The sequence below is a fragment of the Arachis ipaensis genome, chromosome B5 (genome assembly GCF_059453495.1).
Source record: "Arachis ipaensis isolate K30076 ecotype BB chromosome B5, ASM5945349v1, whole genome shotgun sequence".
Lineage (NCBI taxonomy): Eukaryota > Viridiplantae > Streptophyta > Magnoliopsida > Fabales > Fabaceae > Arachis > Arachis ipaensis.
The window spans coordinates 31,364,923-31,389,104 of record NC_142440.1 but is presented as its reverse complement, the minus strand read 5'-3'; the positions used below and the strand labels follow the sequence as shown (position 1 = coordinate 31,389,104).

Here is a 24,182-nt window from a genome sequence, read left to right as displayed (position 1 = left end):
AGAGTAGTGAGACTATTGTCTTCTTTAGCAACAATGAGAGCTGCTTTGGTAATCTTGCATTTTCCACTACCAAAGGAAGTGCAATACCCCTCTTGATCCAATGCCTTCACTGAAATAAGATTGAACCGTATATCTGATGCATGCCTAACATTCTTCAATTGCAACTTGCATCCCATGTTGGTTTCAAGCCACATATCACCCATACTAATGATATCACACACTCCTTTATCTCCTAATTTGATCTTGCCGAAATTTCCAGCAGTATAAGAAGTGAAAATTTCACGCTTCGGAGTGACATGACATGAGGCACCAAAGTCCATAATTCAAGTAGAATCATCACAGACAAGATTCACAAAATTTTCATCATATGTGATATGAACATCTTCATAAACAATAGCAGTAGTTTCTTTATCACTATCTTTACCTTTGTCTTTGTTTCTTCCCCTTGATTGTTCTCTTTTCAAGAACCTACAATACCTCTTAATATGCCCCGACTTGCCACAATAGTGACAAATGAACTCCTTTCTTGGCTTGTACTTTCCTCTTGATTTGCTTCGACTTTCTGACTTGTCAGAACTATGAGGTTTTCTACTTTGACTTCTCTCCCGTAACTCTGAAACAAGTGCTTCTGACTGGAAAAAGGCAGTAGTCAAACCTCACTCTCTTATTCTGGATTCTTTATTCAACATGCTCTCTTTAACCATTGCTAACGTCAACTTTCCTTTTAGAGCTGAGTTAGTCAGTGTCACAACCAGAACTTTCTAACTATTAGGCAAAGAGCTCAACAATAACAAGGCTTGCAACTCATCATTCAAAGTTATTTCATTATTTGTCAGTTAATTCACTGTCTCCTGAAAAATGCTCAAGTGCTCCGGCATTAATTTACCTTTAATATACTTCATATTGACAAGCTTCCTAATCAAGAATGCTTTGTTTTGCACATTCTTCCTCTCATATAAATCCTTCAATTTCTTCCACATCTTCTCAGCATTTGTTTCGGTATCAACATGTAGATACACGCTAAGATCAAGCCATTTTCTAATCAAAGCAACTGCCTTCTAATTTAACTTCTTCTATTCAGCATCGGATTTGGTACTTTTGGATTTATCCCCCTCTACAGGATCATACAAGTCCTTGCTATACAACATATCTTCCATGAGGATCTTCCAAATCGAATAATTTTGGAAATTCAATTTGACCATATTTGGCCCATGAGTATTTTTCTCTATTTAATCATCACAGAGATAAACAACCAAAGCTCTAGATACCACTTTGTTGGGAAAATTGAGGTTCAATAAGAACTTGTCTAACAACGGAAGCACCAAAAATAATTTTTCCACAACCTGTTCAATTAAATAGGCAATACCAAAGATACTCCAAGTAACAAATATAATGACAGAAATTAAATAATCAGACACCATAATTTTATCGTAGAAAAACCCCCAAAAGAGGGACAAAAAATCCATGGGACCTAGTTCAGTAAAATCTTCCACTATCAAATAATGGATACACAATCAGTCTTTCAAGTGGCACTAGGACATCTCAACAATCAATAAAATACATCATCAAAACAGATGAAATCAACATAAACCCTCCACAAAGTGGGTATGTCAAATCAGACAAAAGAGAAGACAATACAGCTAGAAAGTTATATCCTAATGTTCATCTTTATACCAGGAATAACATATTAAAATTGTATAAAAAATAGAACAAATTTACCAATTTAATCGAATAAAAAATGGCATGCTCTTCCCCCCTCCCCTCCATTTTTCTTCTCATCTTTCGTTGATGAAAACTCTCTCATCTCTTTGTTTGCTTTATTTCAAAAAATGAGATACTTCATTCTCTCTTTCTTCCTTCCCGTGTCTATATGCCATTTCTTATTTTATTTTATTTTATTTTTGTTTTTAACTTGTGGGCCCCACTTAGTTGGAGACCTACCAACACCACGTTTACCCTCCACAAATTTATATGCTATGGTGACAAGATCAAATCAGAAATCACCAAAAATAAAGCTCTAACAGCTACTATTCTTGATCTTATCCATCATGTGCTAAGAAACATCTCTCACGCCATGAGCTCCCCACATTGAAAGAAGGCCATGGACATTGAAATTCAGGCTCTACATAGGTGTCAAATATAGATTTTGGTGGATCTCCCACCAAATGCTACAATTATAGGTAGCAAATAGGTATTTACTATAAAAAGAAATCAAAATGGAGATATTATGAAATACAAAGCTCGACTGGTTGGTAAGGGATTTCATCAATTAGAGGGAGTGGATTATGATCAAATCTACTCACCTGTAATTAGACTAACCATCAGGAGAGTAATTCTTACAATAGTAGTGTCTCTAGGCTGGAAATTAAGGCAATTTAACTTTGATAATTCCTTCTTAAATGAAAAACTTGAAGGAAATGTATATATGGTACAATCCCAGGGATACATTAATGCTAATAGATCACTTGTTTATAAGCTAAATAAAGCTATTTATGGCTTAAACAGGCTCCCAGAGCCCGGTTTAAAATATTAACAACAACTCTTTCCAGTTTTGGTTTCAAAAATACAAAAACAAATGTTTCCTTATTTGTTAGACACACTGCTTCTAATATGGTTTATCATCTAGTGTATGTAAATGATGTTATTATAACAAAAAATCATCCTCATGAGATTGAAGTGGTGATATCACAGTTGAACAAGATTTTTTCTTTAAAGGACTTGGGTAACTTCAATTTCTTTCTGGGATTAGAAGCTTCATACCTATCTGGTGGAGATTCGCTGCTCACTCAATCAAAGTATGCAATGGAGTTGCTAAAGAAGGTAGGGATGGATCAATCGAAGCCTTTATCTACTCCTATGATCAATAGCTCTAAACTATCCTAAAATGATTCTGATCCATTTGATGATCCTTCAAAGTATAGGTCCATAGTTTGTGAACTCTAATACTTAACTATGACAAGACCTGATCTCACGTTTGTTGTAAATCATATCTCTCAATTTTTACATAGTCCTACTGTGCAGCACTGAAAATGTCTCAAGAGAATACTAAGATACTTGCAAGGTATAATTAGCAATGGAATTGTGTTTATCAAATCTCCTGATTTTTGAATTTTTTTTTCTTTGTAGATGCTGATTGGGGATGAGATATTGATGACAAAACATCAGTTACAGAATTCTGTGTCTATCTAGGAAGCAATCTCATTTTTGGAAGAGCAACAAGCAAACAAAGGTGAGTAGGAGCAGCACTGAAGCAAAGTATAGGTCAATGTGTGCCAAACAAAGGTCATGTGAGTTTAGCAGCTTTTAAGAGAGTTTCATGTTCTTCAACCAATTGCTCCAATTATATTTTGTGACAATCAAAACGCTTGTCTCTTAGCTGCTAATCCAATTTTACACAACCGGTGAAACAACTTGAATTCGACCTTCATTTTCTTATAGACTTGGTTAATAAAAAAAACTCTTTATGTGGTGTACGTACCCTCTCAAGACTAGATAGCTGATATTGGCTAGTCTTTATCTTCATTTCTTTTTCTAATGCAAATTATCTTTCTTTGCACAAATTCTCTTTGCCTCAATGCTTCGATCCTTCTTTCTTTTTGTTCTATTTCTTGCCTTTTCTTTCTAGTTCAAACTTTCATATATGCTACAATAGAATTATTTCAAATTCTTAAAAACTATGATTCAAATGCAGCGTTTTGTCAAATTTTAATTGTCTAAAATTCTTAATTTCACATCTTTAAACAACTATTGAACTCTAACTCACCACATGAATGGTAATGGTAGAGACAATGTAATTTATAAAAGAAGAAACAACATCAATTATGCTTTTACGTGCAACTATCAATTATATGCAATAATATACAAATCTAGAGCTATTGAGAATTCAAGTAAGTTATTTTTCGGGCGTCTAGACTGTAAGGTAGTTGTTACTTCCATTTTTTTTGTTCTATTGATTAGTTGAAAACAAGAAATGTTTACCATTCATTGTAGGTTTTTTTAACTCTTTTTTTTTTGGTATTCTTTTATTTTTTTAACTTTTTGTACAGGAGATTTGTCATACTACAAAATTTTTTAAATGGTTGGATGAAACTGTTAATTATAACGATGTTCAAAGTGCTAAGCAGGACTTGGAACTTAGATTGATAAATTTGGAAGAGTTTCTAAAATCGAAAATAGATGGTAAGAAGCATGATAGTTCCAACAAAATTGTTGGTATTAGATTTAACGACGTTGGGTATTTTATGGTTGGACTTACCATTGCAAGATGTTCTGTTTAGGGATTTTGGGTGAAAAAAAGTTTTAGTTGAAGTATTATCATATTATGCAACCATTGTAATTTTTTTTTGCTATGAATTAAGTATTTTTATTTTAATAATAAATTTTCATCTTCTTGTCCCACTATTTGATTGCACATTGATGAAATAAAAACTCACATAATGATATAGACAAAAGTATCATTCATTGATAATCAAAGTTTACATAAATTATCGAAACCAATCACAAGCCTTAACCCAAATAAAACACGAGCAACTCAAAGTTTACACAACCAAACACAAAATTCAATATAGTTCCATCTATTCTAAAACTAACCAACTATGGTTTTAAGCCGGAGAATAGAATAAATTGTAACATTTTTGAAATTGTTCTACTACTTGTTGCAGCGTTTTTTTTTTGGTCAGGGTCCAGGCCAACAAACAAGCCCAGACCACAAAGAAACCGAATCCCCAACCCTATGACTCGACCCGGCGTTGGAAGATCTCTCCTTCCCCAATCTGCAGCTGTAACTCCTTACCGGTACATCGTGTCTCCTTCCTCAAGACTCATTCTTTATCGTTGCCGTTCTTCCTGCCGTCTCCTTTGTCGATGCTTTCGCCTGGATCTTTGCCGGCGGACCTGCTGCTCACCAACTTGTTCCCGCCTTGCCTGAGTTGCCAAGCCAGAAGCACTGAAGAGGGGAACACTAAGGACGGAGGCACAGCGCCTTCACTTCGGACTTCGGTTGATATTGCCCGCTCTGGGGAGCTGTGTACGCTGCAAGTTGTCGCCGCCCAAGTCAGAGTTGGTTACCTTAGCTTGTTGCCATGTCCTAGTGGCTGGTGCGTTGAAGCTCTGCTGTGGCCGCCTCTCTTCTTCCGTTCTGGTTGGTCATGGTCTGTTTGAAAGTCCCCTGTGCTTCTCTTCTTGCAATTTCTCTTATTTTCACTGGTTGGTCCCAGGTCCAATTTCGATTCAGTTTGCCATTTATCGCAAGGTTTGCCACTTAATGTGCTAGTTGATTGCCCTCCCTATGTATCCATGTAAAACCGCTATTCGATATACCCTCCACCAGGACATATATATCCCTTAGAATCGGATCTATCTCACCGACGGTTTCCTTCACTTTCACTGCTTGGATGAGAGGTAAACTATCCAATTCGAATAGGATATTTTCTAATTGGAGATTTTTTGCTAGAATAAGAGCACTCCTTAATGCCATTGAATCCACTGATAAACTTGATGTTGCTCTGACTATTTTAGTTGATCCTGCTACCAGATTTCCTACTTTATCTCTTATTACAACAGCTAGTACGCCCTCTCCGGATTCCTTCCTGAAGGCTCCATCGACATTTGCTTTGAGCCTATCTCCTATTGGTGGCCTCCAGGTAACCCTTCTTCTATAAGGATTTCTATTTTCAGTACTGTTTCTTTTGTCTGTGATTGGCTGCTTCCGTTCATCTAACTTATTTGCCTCCACAATTTCCGTTTCCAAAATTCTCGCCCTTGTAATTGTTGCCATTGGTTCTGTGTTGATATTTCGAAAAATTGCATAATTCTTGGATTTCCAAATTTCCCAGCTTAGGTATCCCAATTTGTTTATCATAGTTTCTTTTGCTTCTTTACCCTCCCTGTTAATTTACATCATATTCTCTAATAACCACACTCCATATGAGGTAACATTTTTTGGTGTTGGAATACATTGACTTTGAGCACCAAACCACACAGCCCTCGTCCAGGGACACAGTAATAGTGCATGCTCCGTTGTTTCTACTTCAGTTTCACAAATTTGACATATAGAGCTTCTTATGATTCTCTTTTTGTATAGATTATTATTTACTGGAATTATATCATGGGCAGCCCTCCATACAAATATTTTGATTTTTTTAGGGACTCGCATTCCCCATATTTCCTTCCAAAGTTCCTTTAAATTTGTACTTGATGATGCTAAACCTGTTTCATGTTCTCTTTTCTCCATCTGTGCCACATAATAGCCTGTCTTCACTGTATACGTTCCATCATATCTGTAAGGCCACATTATCCGATCTTCTTTATTAATGAAGCTTATTGGTGTTTTCATAATCATATCTCGTATGTTCTGTGGAAAAATTTGTTTAATTTTGTTTTCATTGCATCCTCCACCTTCCTCCACTAAGTCACTCACTCTATCCACTGTTGTGTTGATGATTGCTTGGTTTCAACTTAATCCCATAATCCAGTTATCCTGCCTCACTTTAATTGATTTGCCTTGGCCAATGCTCCATCTTCCTTTCCTTCTTAAAAAATCTCTTCCTTGTATTATGCTTTTACAAGCCCACGATCCTCCTTTCCCCTCCTTAGCTTCCCAAAAATCTGTTTCTGGAAAGTATATACCCTTCAGTATTTTTACCCAAATGGCATCAGGATTCCTAGTTACTCTCCAAGCTTGTTTTGCTAGGTACGCCAGGTTTTGGCTTTGCATGTCCCTGAATCCCAAGCCTCCATCCTCTTTGCTCATGCTGATTTTAGTCCAACTTCTCCAATGCACCCCTTTTTCTTTCCCTGAGCTTACCCACCAGAATTTTGCTATTCTTGCGCAGATTCTCTGACAGAAATTCTTTGGCAACATCACAACATTCATAATATATGCTAGAATTGCTTGTATCACAGACTTAATCAAAATTTCTTTACCCGCCTGATTAAGTAATTTTTCTTTCCAGCCTTTGATGCGTGAGCATCTTTCCTATATTTTCCTAGTGAATTTACACCTAAATTGTTGAATTTAATTAAGAATTAATTATATTTTAGCTACTATGGATGCTATTTTTAGTTTTGTGCAATTTTATTTATTTTAGGTAGCATTCGGATGGATTTGATGAAGTTTCTGCAGAGAAAGAGAAGAAGCCAAGGAGATGACCAGTGAATACCGACGCGGACGCATGGCTCACGCTACCGTGCGGAATGGAGGAAATCGCAATGACGCGATCGCGTGCCTGACGCGATCGCGTGGACTGGAATCTGCACAAATGACGTGAACGCGTGGACGACGCGGACGCGTCACATGAGCGATCTGCAGAATTGACAGAAAACGCTGAGGGCGATTTCTGGGCTGTGTTAACTCGATTTTCAGCTCAAAAAACACAGATTAGAAACTGCAGAATGGACAGAACAAGTGGTCCCCACCCATCAACTGAAGATCTGTTAATTAATTCAAATTTAATTTCAAATCTTAAATTAGGAAAAGATATTATTTTAAGTTTAATTTTAAATATTAGATTTTAAATTTATTAGGATTAGATATAAAAAGGGATCTAATGCCATCAGATTGAGGCTCTGTACATTTTTTTACCTGAATCATTATTTTCTCTTTTCCATGAGCAACTAAACCTCCACTGTTAAGGTTAGGAGCTCTATCTATTTCTATGGATTAATTTTATTGCTTTTACTATTTTAATTTATGTATGGATTTATAATTTAAGAATTGTTTTTGCTCTTTATTTTATGAATTTGGGTGGAACGGAAGTATGACTCTCTTTCTATTTGAGTTCTTGTAAAACTTGGAAAAGCTCTTTACCTGAACAACAGCTTGAAAACTATTTCTCCCAAATTTTAATTATCTGAATTTAATAGGATACGTGACATATAATCCTTTTACCTCTTGGATAATTAGAGTTTTTGTGGCATATAAACTAGAAATTGATTATCACCCTCTAATTGGAATTAATTGACCAAGGAATTGGCAGTTAATGAATTTTAGAGGAGACTAGGAAGGTCTAAGGAATTAGGGTCTAGTCACATACAGTTTGCCATAAATTAAATCCTGCATAATTAAATTAGTTAGTAAGAAAAGTAAATCCGGAAAAATAGATAACTCTGAAACCTTAACTATCTTCTCCATATTTTTTTCCAAAGTATTTACTTGCCTTTCTTCAATATTTTTAATATTGTTTAATGTCTTTTATATTGCATCTCAACACCAATTTTTGTTTGTCTAACTAATCCTATCAAACACTATTGTTGCTTAGTCCATTAATCCTCGTGGGATCGACCCTTACTCACGTAAGGTATTACTTGGCACGACCCGGTGCACTTGCCGGTAAGTAAGTGTGGTTGTAAATAACCGCACCAAGTTTTTGGCGCCGTTGCCGGGGATTGACTGTGATTAACAACTATTCATTGTTTGATTGCTTAGATTAGATAATTTTTTTATTTTATTATTAATTTTTATTTTGCATTTTCTTACGTTAATTTTTTCTTTTCTTTTATGTTAATTTTTTTTCTTTTTTTTCCTTTACATTATTTACTTTCTTTTCCTTTTCGTTTATATCCCCCTCCCCTGTTTCGTTTTTCGTTCTTTCTTTTTATTATATAAAAAAAATTAATTAATAATTAATACTAATAATTTTTCTTAATTTTTGAAATTAAGTTTGGTGTCCCTTAGTTAGTCTTATTTTAATTTTTCTTATTTAATTTACTTAATAATTTCGAAAATTTTTAGTAATAATTTTTCTAGTAATTTTTTAATTTTAGTGTTTGTTTGTTTTATTCAATATTTTTATCTCTTTATTCAGGTTATCTCACAGGGACTTCTCTGCACTCTGACGTAGAGAGTCCCATTTTTTTTCTTGTTTTTTGCTTGTGTATGCGCAGGAATAGAGACGAAGAATATCTTTTAGACTTTGATCCTGAACCTGAAAGAACTTTCAGGCGACGTTTACAACAAGCAAGACTTTGCAAGGCTGCAGAATCCACTATGGCAAATAATAATGCTAATGCCAATGTGGTAAATCCGAATGGGGATGATCAACAAAGGAGAGTGCTTGGCTCTTATTCTGCTCCTACTGCAGATCTTTATGGAAAGAGTATTGTGGTGCCTCCTATAACTGCAAACAACTTTGAGTTGAAGCCACAATTGGTCACCCTGGTGCAACAAAATTGCCAGTATCATGGTCTTTCTCACGAAGACCCAAATCAATTTATATCTGATTTTCTGCAGATATGTGATACTGTGAAGACAAATGGAGTGAACCCAGAGGTGTACAAACTCATGCTTTTCCCATTTGCTCTGAGGGATAAAGCAAAGCTATGGCTAGATTCACAACCAAAGGAGAGTCTGAATACTTGGGACAAGGTTGTTACAGAGTTTTTCACTAAATTTTTCCCACCAAAAAAGCTGACTAAGCTTAGGTTGGAGGTTCAGACCTTCAAGCAGAAGGAGGGTGAAACTCTTTATAAAGCTTGGGAGAGATACAAGCTACTGACTAGGCAATGCCCTCCAGACATGTTCTCCAAGTGGACCCAACTGGATATCTTTTATAAAGGCTTAGGAGAGATGTCAAAGATGAGCCTAGATACTTCTGCAGGCGGTTCATTGCACAAGAAGAAGACAACAGAGGAGACTATTGAGCTGATTGAATTGGTTGCAAGCAACCAATATTTATACACATCTAACAGGAATCCTGTGAACTCTGAAGCCGCTCAGAAGAGAGGCGTGTTGGAAGTAGAAGCTGTTAATGCTCTTCTTGCTCAGAACAAGCTTATGTCTCAGCAGATGAATCTACTTACTCAACAGATGGGTGGCATGTAAGTCTCAGCTATCAACACTCAAAATCCACCCCAAGAGACCTCCTATGACATGACAGGTAACTTTATGCAAAATGATAATTATGATTATGCTCAATCCTCTTCTGAACAGGTCAATTACATGGGGAGTGGTCCTAGAAATCCCAACAATGATCCATATTCTAAGACATACAATCAGGGATGGAAGAATCGCCCAAACTTTGGGTGGAGAGATCAACCTCAGAGACCTCAGAACTTCAACAATAGTTCTCAGGGCAGTTTTCAACAGAACAACTATAATAATCGCCAATTTCAATCTCAGCAACAACAACCACCTCAGCAGACAAATTCTAAATCCCAAGAAGATCCTAAATAGGAGATGATGATGAGTTTCATGCAAGAAACCAGAGCCTCCATTAGAAACTTGGAGGTGCAAATGTGTCAAATGAGCAAGCAATTACCTGAAAGGTCTCCAAATACATTCCCTGGTGATACAGTGGTGAACCCAAGAGAAGATTGCAAGGCCATTCAATTGAGAAGTGGTAAGATAACTGGTTCTGAGACCAAGGTCAATGAAGATCCAGTTGAAAAGGAAGCTCCAGAGGAGAAGAAGGAAGAGGTAGAGCACGCCCCACCTAAGCGTGTAGACAACCCGTTTCCTGACTATCTTGACACTTATCCCACCTTACCAAAGGCCCCTGAATACAAGCCGAAAATGCCATATCCTCAGAGGCTTCAGAAGGCGTCCAAAGAAAAGCAATTCTCTAAATTTTTAGATGTCTTCAAGAAGCTGTAGATCAACATCCCTTTTGCAGAGGCTCTGGAGCAAATGCCTCTCTATGCCAAATTTATGAAAGAATTGTTGACCCACAAGAGGAATTGGAAGGAGCAAGAAACCGTGGTGTTAACCAAGGAATACAGTGCTATTATTCAACACACCCTTCATGAGAAAATGCCAGACCCAGGGAGTTTTGTTATTCCTTGCACCATTGGAGAAGTCAGCATTCAGAGAGCTTTATGTGATCTTGGAGCTAGCATCAACCTCATGCCACTTTCAGTGATGAAAAAGCTTCAAATTGAGGAGGTAAAACCTACTCGTATCTCTCTTCAACTTGCTGATCTTTCTATTAAATTACCTGTAGGTGTGGTTGAAGATTTACTTGTTAAGGTAGGACCATTTATTTTCCCTGTTGATTTTGTTATATTAGACATGGAAAAGGAGGTAAAACCCTCTATTATACTTGGTAGACCCTTTTTAGCTACAGGTAGAGCTCTGATTGATGTGCAAAAGGGTGAATTAACCCTGAGGGTCAATGAAGAACAGGTGGTCTTAAATGTTTTTGAAGCCCTCAAGCACCCCAATGATACTGAGGGGTGTATGAAAATAGATGTTATTGAACCACTTGTTCAAGAAGTACTGAAAACTGAGATACTTGATGATGTCCTGGATCCTATTTCTGAGTGTGAATTAGTTGAAGCTGACAATTCACCACCCCAAAAGGAGCTGATGAACACGCCAATCAAGGAGGAGGAAGCCCCTAAGCTTGAGCTCAAACCCTTACCCCCTTCTCTAAAATATGTGTTTTTGGGTGAAAATGATTCATATCCAGCGATTATTAGCTCTTCCCTGAAGCCTGAAGAGGAAGAGGCGCTTGTTTCAGTGCTCAAGAGTCATAAAATAGCTCTTGGGTGGACCATTAGTGACTTAAAAGGGATTAGTCCAACCAAGTGCATGCACAAGATTCTTCTTGAAGATGATGCCAAACCAGTTATACAACCACAAAGGAGACTTAATCCAACTATGAAAGAGGTGGTCCAAAAAGAGATAATGAAATTATGGGAAGCATGTATTATTTACCCTATTTCTAAAAGCCCTTGGGTAAGTCCTGTACAGGTAGTTCCCAAGAAAGGAGGGATGACAGTGATCAAGAATGAAAAGAATGAGCTTATTCCTACAAGAACAGTCACAGGATGGAGAATGTGCATAGATTACAGGAGGCTCAACACTGCTACAAGGAAGGATCATTTTCCCCTCCCTTTCATTGATCAGATGCTTGAGAGGTTAGCTGGTCATGCTTTTTATTGTTTTCTAGATGGATATTCTGGATATAATCAAATTGCAGTGGACCCTCAAGATAAAAAAAAGATAGCATTCACATGCCCCTTTGGAGTATTTGCCTACAGGAGAATGCCATTTGGACTTTGCAATGCTCCGGTAACTTTTCAGAGGTGTATGCTTTCAATTTTTTCTGATATGGTGAAAAGTTTATTGAGATATTTATGGATGACTTTTCTGTTTTTGGTAATTCTTTTGAATCCTGCCTTAAACATTTATCTCTTGTCTTAAAACGGTGTCAATAATCAAACCTTATTTTAAATTGGAAAAAATGTCATTTTATGGTTACAGAAGGCATTGTTCTTGGACACCGAATTTCAAGTAAGGGAATTGAGGTTGACAGAGCAAAGGTGGAGGTAATTGAAAAATTACCACCACCAACAAATGTTAAGGCAATTAGGAGTTTCTTGGGTCATGCAGGATTTTATAGAAGATTTATAAAGGATTTTTCTAAAATTACTAAACCATTGAGCAACCTGTTGGTTGTTGATGTTCCTTTTGTTTTTTATTCTGATTGTCTGCATGCTTTTGAAACTCTGAAGGCAAACCTTACCTCTGCTCCCATTATAGCTCCTCTTGACTGGGATTTACCATTTGAATTAATGTGTGATGCTAGTGATTTTGCTATAGGAGCTGTTTTAGGACAAAGGCATGGTAAGCTTGTACATGTCATTTATTATGCCAGTCGTGTGTTAAATAATGCTCAAAAGAATTACACAACTACAGAAAAGGAATTATTAGCTGTTGTGTATGTTGTTGATAAGTTTAGGTCCTATTTACTTGGTTCTAAGGTTATTGTTTATACTAACCATGTTGCCTTGAAGTACCTTCTAACCAAACAGGATTCTAAACCAAGATTAATCAGATGGGTGTTGCTCCTTCAGAAGTTTGATATTGAGATAAAAGATAGGAAAGGGTCAGAAAATCAAGTAGCTGACCATCTTTCCAGAATTGAGCCTGAAGCAGGAGTACAACCACCCACAGCTGTGACTGAGACGTTTCCAGATGAACAATTGTTCCTCATTTAGCAGGCTCCATGGTTTGCAGACATTGCAAATTATAAGGCCATGAACTTTATCCCAAGGGAGTACAATAGGCAACAAGTAAAGAAGCTATTAACTGATGCCAAGTATTACATTTGGGAGGAACCATACCTGTTTAAAAGGTGTTCAGATGGTATTATCCAGAGGTGTGTCCCAGATGAAGAAAAATAGCATATTCTTTGGCACTGTCATGGTTCTGAGTATGGAGGCCACTTTAGTGGTGAAAGGACAGCTACAAAGGTCCTTCAGAGTGGGTTTTACTAGCCGACTCTCTTCAGAGACTCAAGAGCATTTGTAAAGCACTGTGACAGATGTGAAAAAGCAACGAATCTCCCTGCCAACCATGAAATGCCACAGCAGGGGATTCTTGAGGTTGAGTTGTTTGATGTGTGGGGTATTGATTTCATGGGACCTTTTCCACCCTCACATTCAAACAACTATATTCTAGTGGCAGTTGATTATGTGTCCAAGTGGGTGGAAGCTGTAGCTCTACCCACCAATCATGCCAATGTGGTAATGAGCTTTCTTCAGAGATATATCTTTAGCCGGTTTGGTGTCCCAAGGACACTCATTAGTGATGGAGGAAGCCACTTCTGTAACAGACAGTTGGACTCTCTTCTGCATAGATATGGAGTCCGTCATAAAGTGGCAACCCCCTATCACCCTCAGACAAGTGGACAGGTTGAAGTTTTCAACAGGGAGCTTAAGAGGATTCTGGAGAAGACCGTCAGTTTTACAAGAAAGGACTGGTCTAGGAAGCTTGATGATGCTCTCTGGGCATACCGGACAGCATACAAGACTCCAATTGGCATGTCCCCATATCAGTTGGTCTATGGCAAAGCCTGTCACTTGCCAGTTGAGCTGGAGCACAAGGCTTATTGGGCAATTAGGTATCTGAATCTTGATTCAGAAGCTGTAGGAATTAAGCGGATGCTTCAGTTGAATGAGCTTGATGAATTCAGATATTCAGCCTATGAGAATGCCAAGCTCTATAAGGAGAGAACCAAGCTACTGCATGATAAGAAGATTGCCATCAGAGTCTTTGAGCCAGGACAAAGAGTGCTTCTGTATAATTCAAGGCTCAAATTCTTTCCTGAAAAGCTGAAATCCCGGTGGTCAGGACCGTTTGTGGTTACTAGAGCTTCACCATATGGTCATGTGGAAATCCAGGAAGAGAATTCTGACAGAAAATTTACAGTGAATGGCCAGAGGTTGAAGCACTATCTTGGAGGCGAGATTGATCGCCAGAGGTCCACTCATCTGCTGAATTAGCAGAACTGACCGTCAAGCTAGTGACGCTAAAGAAGCGCTTGTCGGGAGGCAACCCGATAAATTCGTATCCTTAGCTAATTTTCGTAGTAGTAGTTTTCTTAGTTATTTTATTTTATTTGTATTGAGTTCTTACTAATTTTCTGACCATGCAGCTATGTTCTTCCAGGAACCGAACACCTCAAGCTATATTTAAAAAAAAAAAAGAGAGCGCACACGACGCGAACGCATCGCTGACGCGTCCGCGTCAGATAAGTGTGTATGAAAAAATAAATTTGACAGAGAGTTGCGAGGGAGTGGCGCTGGAATAGTGCCTTTGGCACAAATTGTTCCACGCGACCGCGTCGATGACGCGTCCGCGTCGGGAGGGAACATTGGCCTCCCACGCGACCGCGTCACTCACGCAGCCGCGTGCCCTGTAATTCGACGTGAAAAGGGTACATGACCGAAAGTTGTGCTAGAGTGGTGCTGGATTGGCGCTGAACGCCCAATTCTACTCACGCGGACGCATGGCTCACGCGTCCGCGTCGTATCCTTCTAATGGCCACTCACGCGATCGCATGCCCCACGCGATCGCGTCACCCAAGATTTGGCAAAAAAATAAAATTTCAAACAGAGAGTTGTGCGAGCGCGAGGCTGCCCTCGCGCCAGTAGCATAAAACGGGTCACGCGATAGCGTGACCGACGCGACCGCGTCAATCAGTATAAGCGCAATTCGTGCGACCGCGTGCCCCACGCGGCCACGTCGCTTGCGCCGCATAGCTTTCCTGATTTGCCAATTATCTTATCTTTCTTTTTCCCAAATCCTATTTTCTACTTTTCTTTTTCTCTCTCTTAATCTTAATTCTCTCTTGTTCTTTTATCTGTATATTCTTTTTTCCTCTCACTATTTATTTTTAATTTCAGTTCTTCTTTACTTGAGGACAAGCAAACCTTTAAGTTTGGTGTTGACGCTTCACTTATAGGTTTTCTGTCTATTCTTATGGCACCAAAGGGAGGCGAATCATCTTCACGGAGGAGCACAACCTGAAGAATAAAATGAACGCTAGGATAATTAAGGTGGTTGAGTTCCTTTCATTTTTATTCCTTTCCTCTTTTCTATATTATGTTCCGGTTTCCTGTTATTTTTCTTTGTTTGTTGCATGATCCTTTATTAGTTAGAATCCTAGGACTAGTTTAGTTTTTATTTAATTGCTTTAATGCTGAAAAGATGTTTCATGTACCACTCACTGAACTTGAATCTAAAAATAAAAGAAAAACAAGTGATGTATTGCATGAGAAATTGAGTTAATTTTAAAAATAGTCTGATTTACTTAAATGTGGTGGTATTTTCTGTGATTTTGAATGCATGCTTGAACAATGCATATTTTTTATAGTGAAGTTTATGAATGTTAAAATTGTTGGCTCTTGAAAGAATGATGAAAAAGAGAAATGTTATTGATAATCTGAAAAATCATAAAAATTGATTCTTGAAGTAAGAAAAAGCAGTGAAAAACACAAAGCTTGCGAAAAAAAATAATAATAAAAAAAAAAAAAAGAAAAAGCAAGCAGAAAAAGCAAATAACCTTTTTAAACTAAAAGGCAAGGGTAAAAAGGATCAAAGGCTTTGAGCATTAATGGATAGGAGGGCCCTAAGGAATAAAATCCTGGCCTAAGCGGCTAAATCAAGTTGTCCCTAACCATGTACTTGTGGCGTGAAGGTGTCAAGTGAAAAGCTTGAGACTGAGCGGTTAAAGTCGTGATCCAAAGTAAAAAGAGTGTGCTTAAGAACTCTGGGCACCTCTAACTGGGGACTCCAGCAAAGCTGAGTCACAATCTGAAAAGGTTCACCCAGTTATGTGTCTGTGGCATTTATCTATCCGGTGGTAATACTGGAAAACAAAATGCTTAGGGTCATGGCCAAGACTCATAAAGAAGCTGTGTTCAAGAATCAACATACTGAACTAGGAGAATCAATAACACTATCTGAATTTTGAGTTCCTATGGATGCCAATCATTCTGAACTTCAAAGGATAAAGTGAGATGCCAAAACTGTTCAAGATTGCAGTTGTAAACCCCACTATAAGAGAAGACATGGGCTTAATCGAACTCTCATTCTCATGCAAATTCACATCCTAAGCTTATATTAGTTTTGGTTGCTTGAGGACAAGCAACAGTTTAAGTTTGGTATTGTGATGCGTGAGCATCTTTCCTATCTTTTCCTAGTGAATTTGCACCTAAATTGTTGAATTTAATTAAGAATTAATTATATTTTAGCCACTATGGATGCTATTTTGAGTTTTGTGCAATTTTATTTATTTTAGGTAGCATTCGAATGGATTTGATGAAGTTTCTGCAGAGAAAGAGAAGAAGCCAAGGAGATGACCAGCGAATACCGACGTGGACGCATGGCTCACGCGACCGCGCGGAATGGAGGAAATCGCAATGACGCGATCGCGTGCCTGACGCGATTGCGTGGACTGGAATCTGCACAAATGACGTGAACGCATGGACATCGCGGACGCGTCACATGAGCGATCTACAGAATTGACAGAAAACGCTGGGGGCGATTTCTGCGCTGTGTTAACTCAATTTTCAGCCCAGAAAACACATATTAGAAGCTGCAGAATAGACAGAACAAGTGGTTCCCACCCATCAACTGAAGATCTGTTAATTAATTCAAATTTAATTTCAAATCTTAAATTAGGAAAAGATATTATTTTAAGTTTAATTTTAAATATTAGATTTTAAATTTATTAGGATTAGATATAAAAAGGGATCTAATGCCATCAGATTAAAGCTCTGTACATTTTTTTACCTGAATCATTATTTTCTCTTTTCCATGAGCAACTAAACTTCCACTGTTAAGGTTAGGAGCTCTGTCTATTTCTATGGATTAATTTTATTGCTTTTACTATTTTAATTTATGTATGGATTTATAATTTAAGAATTGTTTTCGCTCTTTATTTTATGAATTTGGGTGGAACGGAAGTATGCCCCTCTTTCTATTTGAGTTCTTGTAAAACTTGGAAAAGCTCTTTACCTGAACAATAGCTTGAAAACTATTTCTCCCAAATTTTAATTATCTGAATTTAATAGGATACGTGACATATAATCCTTTTACCTCTTGGATAATTAGAGTTTTTGTGGCATATAAACTAGAAATTGATTATCACCCTCTAATTGGAATTAATTGACCAAGGAATTGGTAGTTAATGAATTTTAGAGGAGACTAGGAAGGTCTAAGGAATTAGGGTCTAGTCACATACAGTTTGCCATAAATTAAATCCTGCATAATTAAATTAGTTAGTAAGAAAAGTAAATCCGGAAAAATAGATAACTCTGAAACCTTAACTATCTTCTCCATATTTTTTCCAAAGTATTTACTTGCCTTTCTTCAATATTTTTGATATTGTTTAATGTCTTTTATATTGCATCTCAACACCAATTTTTGTTTGTCTAACTAAGCCTATCAAACACTATTGTTGCTTAGTCCATCAATCCTTGTGGGATCGACCCTTACTCACGTAAGGTATTACTTGGCACGACCCGGTGCACTTGCCGGTAAGTAAGTATGGTTGTAAATAACTGCACCAGCCTTCTAACTTGTTCATCACCTTCTCCTCTATCCATGTTAGTGCCTTGTTTTTGGATCTACCCCACTGTGCCGGTATCCCAAGATATTTACCTGGTTCTTCCCATGTAGGCATTCCCAATATCTCCTCAATATTTACCCTCGTTTGAATAGGAACTTGACTTCCGAAAATAATTTTCGACTTCTCCAAGTTTATCATCTGTCCCGATGCTTTTGTGTATTGATTCAAAATCTGTATAATTTGATAAAGCTCATCCTCCCTTGCTTCAGCCAAGACTATACAGTCATCTGCGAACAAAAGATGTGTAATGGTAGGTGTTGTAGGTGCTACCTTGAAACCTGTAATCTCTCCTTTATTGTATGCCTCATCCATAAGAATGGTAAATACTTCAGCTGCTAATATAAAAAGATAAGGAGACAGTGGGTCGCCCTGCCTGAGGCCCCTCTGTGGATTAATGACCCTACTGAAGTTTCCATTTACTTTGATCCTATAAGAAGCACTTTTGACACATTCCATAGCAATCTTGACCCATCTTTGATCAAAACCAAAAGCTTGCAACACTTTTTCCAAAAAATTCCACTCTAGTCTATCATACGCCTTATTCATATCTAACTTGACTGCTAGACTTTGTGATCCTCCTTTCCCCTTTTTTCCAAGGCTGTGGAACACTTCTTGTACGATCAAGATATTATCTTGAATGTATCTTCCACCAACAAAAGTGCTTTGTATAGGAGAAATGATCTTGTCTAGTATCTTCCTCAGCCTGATTACTATTACCTTCGTTATATTACCTTCCTCAGCCTGATATTACTTATTGGTCTCAGCTGGCTCAAACTCTCAGGCAGTTTGATTTTCTGTATAAGCACAACTATTGTTTCTCCCATTTTCTTTGGTATTGTTTCAGATGCAAAAACCTCTTTTACCACTGCGTTGACTTCCTTATGGATTACATCCCAATGCTTTTGAAAAAAAGAGTCCATTTAAACCATCTGGACTTAGAGCTTTTAGGCTCCCCATCAAAAATGCCGCTTCTTTAATTTCTGCATCAGTAATACCCCGCAATAGCTCCTCGTTCATTTGTTGAGTAACTCTCCTTGGGACCTTCCTTATGCTGTCCTCGAAGTTCCTTCCACCTGTTGTTGTGAAAAGTTTTGTAAAATGTTCTTCAATTAATGACATTATCTCCTTATTGCCACTGATCCACTGTCCCTCTTGATTTCTTAATCTTTCAATTCTATTACGATCCCTTCTTTGTATTGTTGAAGCGTGAAAGAATGAGGTATTTTTATCACCCCACCTCAACCATTTGATTCTAGATCGTTGGCCCCAGTACTTCTCCTCCCTCCTCCATAAGGCTTCAATTTCTTTCTTCAATGTTATAATATGTTGTTGAACCTCCTTCGTTAGGTCTCTTTTTTGAAGCTGCATCAACTCTTCCTTCAGCCTATTTATCTCCATATCTGCTCTCCTAAAAGTTTGTTTGCTCCATTTGCTCAATTCAGTTTTGCAGTTCCTTATTTTGCCTAAGATATTTTTCCATTTGCCTCCTTGATTTTTGTTTTTATTCCATCCTCTTTTGATAATTTCCTTGTATTCTTCATGGTCTTCCCAATAAGCCTCATACTTGAACTGCTTGGAACTTCTTCCCTTCGGGTTTAGTTGTAGAAGTATCGGACAGTGGTCTGAGCTAATTGCCGGTAGAGCAGTAAGTGTAGCATTCTGATATAGCATGCGCCACGCCCAATTTGCCAAGGCTCTGTCTAACCTCTCTCTAGTGACAAATCCATTCCTCGGGTTGCTGAACCACGTGAATCTACCACCTTTTAAGTCCACATCCATCAGCCCGTTATAATTGATAAACTTCCTAAATTCCTCTATTTGACTTCGAGGCTTTGGGTGCAATCCTACTTTCTCTTCTTGATCTAAAATATCATTGAAATCTCCTATGAATATTTGTGGATCATTCGTTGGTCTATTATGTGTTGACAACTCCTTCCATTGAGCCTTTCTATGTTGAAATTTTGGATTTTCATACACAAAACAGCAACTCCATTCATTGTTATTATCTTCTTTTACTTTAACTTTTATATAATTATCAGACCATGAGTAAATATCAATATCAATATTTTTATTCCACAAAAAGCATAGACCATCGGACAAGTCCCGGGGTTCCACACAAAAGTGTTTCTCAAAACGTAACTTCCTTTTAAGTTTTATGATTCTACATTCCTTGGCCCTTGTTTCTATCAAGAACAAAATATCTGGTTTAATTTTCCTACAGAGGTCCTGAGCCTCTGAGACTGTCGCAGGGGCTGCAGCCCCGCGACAGTTCCAACTTATAACACTCATGGCTCAAGGTGGGGCATGTGTCGACCTGCCTCCTCAGCCATATCAAAAGAAAAGTTGCTATGATCACCTGTGACAGTCAGTTTTCTTGCGCTTCTCCCTTCGGCCTTGTTCTCAACTCTGCCCCTTTTGCTTCTCAACATCATGGTCTGTTGTTCCATCTCTGTCTCATCTGAATCCAGCATTATGAGTCTTCCTATCGCATCCCTTTTTCTTTTAATATTAAGTTTGCATTGCATTTTGTCTGCCAATTCAACTTCCCAGTTTTTTGGACTTTTCCTATCATGTTGCTGCTCTTGCTCTTCATCATCTTCACTAGCCAGCTCCACCAAGTAAAAGCTTCCCTTGCTATCTCTATGGACTTGTGTTTTCCTGGCTTTGTTCTTTCCCACTTCCTTCATGTTTTGTTTTCTAAAATTCCATATGCTTTCACTTGGCGCCTCCTCCCTAGTTCCCGTTACTATGACTTCCATATGCTTAATCATCCTCTGTTCTGTATTAACTTCATTTCTCTTTCCAAACTTTTCCCTTAATAGCTCCCTTATTGTCTTAGCCCCTTCTTTTTCAGTAACTTTTTTTGAATACATAAAACTGTATTTATTTGATGTTTTAATATTCTCTAAAAACACAAAAAGAACATGGGTTTTTAAATATCCAAAGATTACCTTTTAGGAACTTTTTCATATCAGTTTCTTTCTTGAAGAAAAACTGGTACCTTTTGAACTTGATCTCCTTCATCTAGAAGCCTTCGAATTTTCTCTAGATATTGTACATTGCACTATTTACCCAATTTGGGTTAATTATTTTTTTCTGTGATTAGCTTTCCAACAATACTATATTCACATTTCTAGATCCCTTTAGTGTCTCTTTTATTATAGATCATGAGAGATTCTTATTCTTCATCTATAGTATTGTGTGTATATTGTTCTTCTACTTTTACTAATGAGGTTGAATCTTCCATTTCAAGTTTTCTCTATAAAGGACTAGTAAGGACGACACAAGGCGAAAAAACACAATTTTATCTAAAACAAAAATTGTTCACTATTTTGCAACGGACAAAACTCACTACACTCACTGTTTCTGTTTGAATAAAGCCCTAGCAGAACAAGAAAAAGAGGAAAAAAAACACCAAACAAATTATATTAATTTCTTAATAGAGTTAAGATCTTCTAAAAGTGAAAAGAATTGAATTCATTCCATCATCATTACTTAAGGCAAGCGGAAATTATTAATTGACTTGTTCCAAAAGATGAAATATGTGTTCCTATCATAATCGTCATATTGAGTAATTTATAATTGAGAAGGTTAACGAGGTAACAAATAAAAAAATAAAAAAATGTCAATGTTTTGTTTTTCACAATTTGAATTGAAATTTTTCTTAATTAAGTCCAAATTCAAAAGAAAATAATACTGAAAGGTCCAAAAAAAGTCATTATAAAGAACGGGCTCACAGAGCAGCAATAATAAGAATCCACGAACCTCGTATTCTTCCAATTGATACCCCAAAATTAGAATGTGAAAATGATTCTAAGTAACTAAATGCTAAGAATCGTGTAGTGAGTCTAAGAAATAAAATTGTGATATCTTATTAAGAAGAAAAGTTGTTACTCCAATAAGAAAAGGAGAAAAGACTATAAAAGAGAAAGAAGAGTCAAGATTAAAATAGTAATTTTAATTTCATAATCACAAAACATAAAAGATTAACTTTGAGTGTTCTTATAGATACCTTCCTCCGCGTGTTATTATTACATGATTTAATGAGTTTTTAACTTTCATCATCAAAGGTTAGAATAGAAAAAAAAATTCCTCCAAATATATGATGTATGGACACGAACATGAACACGACACTATGCAATATAAGACATAAAATATAGGATATAAAATATTCAGATGTACAAATTTTAGATTTTTATAAAATATGGGACACATTATATATATAAAATATAAATTAATTTTTAAATATTTAAAAATTTGTAATTATACAAAATATTTATAATAATTTATAATAATTTTTATTTTTAAATTTATTTTAGCCAATGTTCTTAAAACTGACTAGACCTACCTATTCAATCGGAATAATAAAAAATCAGCCATTTGATTGATCCAGTTAATATCCAAAACTACCTTACAAAAAGATTGGTAAAAAAATCGAACGAACTAGCAGTTAACCGATAAACTGACAAAACAGAACTGATTTATTAGATTACCAGTTTGGATATATATATATATATATGATCCAAAAAATTTTGGTAGTGGGACAAAATTTATATAACATAATAATAATTTTTATAATAAAAATAATATGTGTATATAAAAAATTAAATATTAAATTATTTATTAATCACTATATATCTATATATAAATACATGTATTCTTTAACTTATTTTAATGTGTATTTTATATTTTAATATATATTTATACAGATAATTATTTTTTATGTACATATAGCATGATTATTGTTATGATTATATTTTGTTATTATAAAATATGATTAGTCTTCAAAATATCTAATATACAAATTAAAACACTAAAATAGTAATTTAAATAATAATATATAATTTAACATTCTATTCTTTTAGGTTTTATATTTTTAAAAAATTAAGTAATTTTTCTCTTAACACTACCATCAAAATTTCTCTCTTTCTATATATATTACGAAACAATTATTTAAAAATTCACTTTCCAACACAATTAGAAGCTTATTCTTATTGATATTTATAGTTAAAAAAATTCTTTCAATTAATATAGTTGCTACGCAAAAATTAAAGCTAATTTGAAAAGAAGATAAATAATATTCTTTTGAGTTGATTTAAAAATAAAACACTAATTTCGTTTAAATATGAGAATTGATCATTCTAACGAATATCTAATATAAAATTTTTAAATTAACGATTAAGTACCAAAAATTGAGTAAAAAATTATTATGGGGTCAAATTTAATAATCTAATGAGACAAATAAATATTATTATCATATACTACTCAAAAAAATTCCAAATTGTAGTGAGACCGCTTGCCCCCACATCCCTTCACTTAGATCCGTCCCTATATATATATATATAAACCAAAACCCACAAAATCCAGCCCCACCCCTTTCTCACTTTGACTTTCTGAGGACCCCTTTCTCACCTGCCCTATGAAGCATGGACTCGCCGGTAGCGCGGATATACCAATGTTGGATGCGGATGTGACACGGACACACACGGGATACGGTGGACATGTGTATTGGTGGTGAGTCGGAGGTCACCTTTCAGCTTTATAGTGGTTTTGTCAAGTGACACTAATTTGCGGTGAATCCAAGCGTCTTTCTTTCGCATGGACTACATGAGACTATAGCACGACCGAAAGTCTTTTTTTCAAATTTTAATTTTTAGAAAAAAAAATTCTAGACGACCCCTAACAATTACCTCGAAAGATAACGAGGTTCTTAATAAAAAAAATTCTTTTTGGTCTTTTATCTGTATTTTTATGGATTGATTAGTCCCTCTTTCAATATTTTTTCTCTGTATTAACGAAATAAGCCTATATGACATGTTAAACGATTGATTTATCCATTAAAAATCAACTAGGATTAACACGTTTTTTTAGAATTTTGTTGTCTTTTAAGGATAATTATCCAAGTCGTTTAGTTTTTTTATTTTTCTATTACTTTTTTTAAATGTATTAGTTAAATTTACTATGTAAAACTAAAAAATATTAGTAATTTTTAAATTATTTTTACTTATAAAAATTAAATCGAAAATATATTAGTGATTAACGTGTCACATAAATATATTTTAAAAAATTATTAATAAAAAGGTTAACCAGTCTCACGAAATTAAATATTAAAAATCAAAAAAATATTTTGTTGTTTAAAAAATAAATATCTTATAATCCTTTTAAAAAATGATTAAAAAAATTGGGTTGAGTATTCACCCTAACTTTTAAATCTCAAGAAACTAAGGAGGCGGTGAGATTAATGATTCTTGCCTCTCACTTTCTGCTCCACTTTTGTTTAGCAATTTCTCTCTCTCAACTATCATTGTTTTATTATTTCTTTGA

General features: G+C 36.1%; 1 protein-coding gene across 1 annotated transcript; it reads right to left on the bottom strand.

Annotated features, from left to right (window-relative positions):
* Positions 1 to 18,737: 18,737 nt before the first annotated feature.
* On the bottom strand, positions 18,738 to 20,147 carry LOC148563754 (uncharacterized). Its single transcript, XM_088486931.1, has one exon. It carries the CDS (start codon positions 20,145 to 20,147, stop codon positions 18,738 to 18,740), a length of 1,410 nt encoding a protein of 469 aa, XP_088343057.1.
* Between the last annotated feature and the right edge of the window lie 4,035 nt (positions 20,148 to 24,182).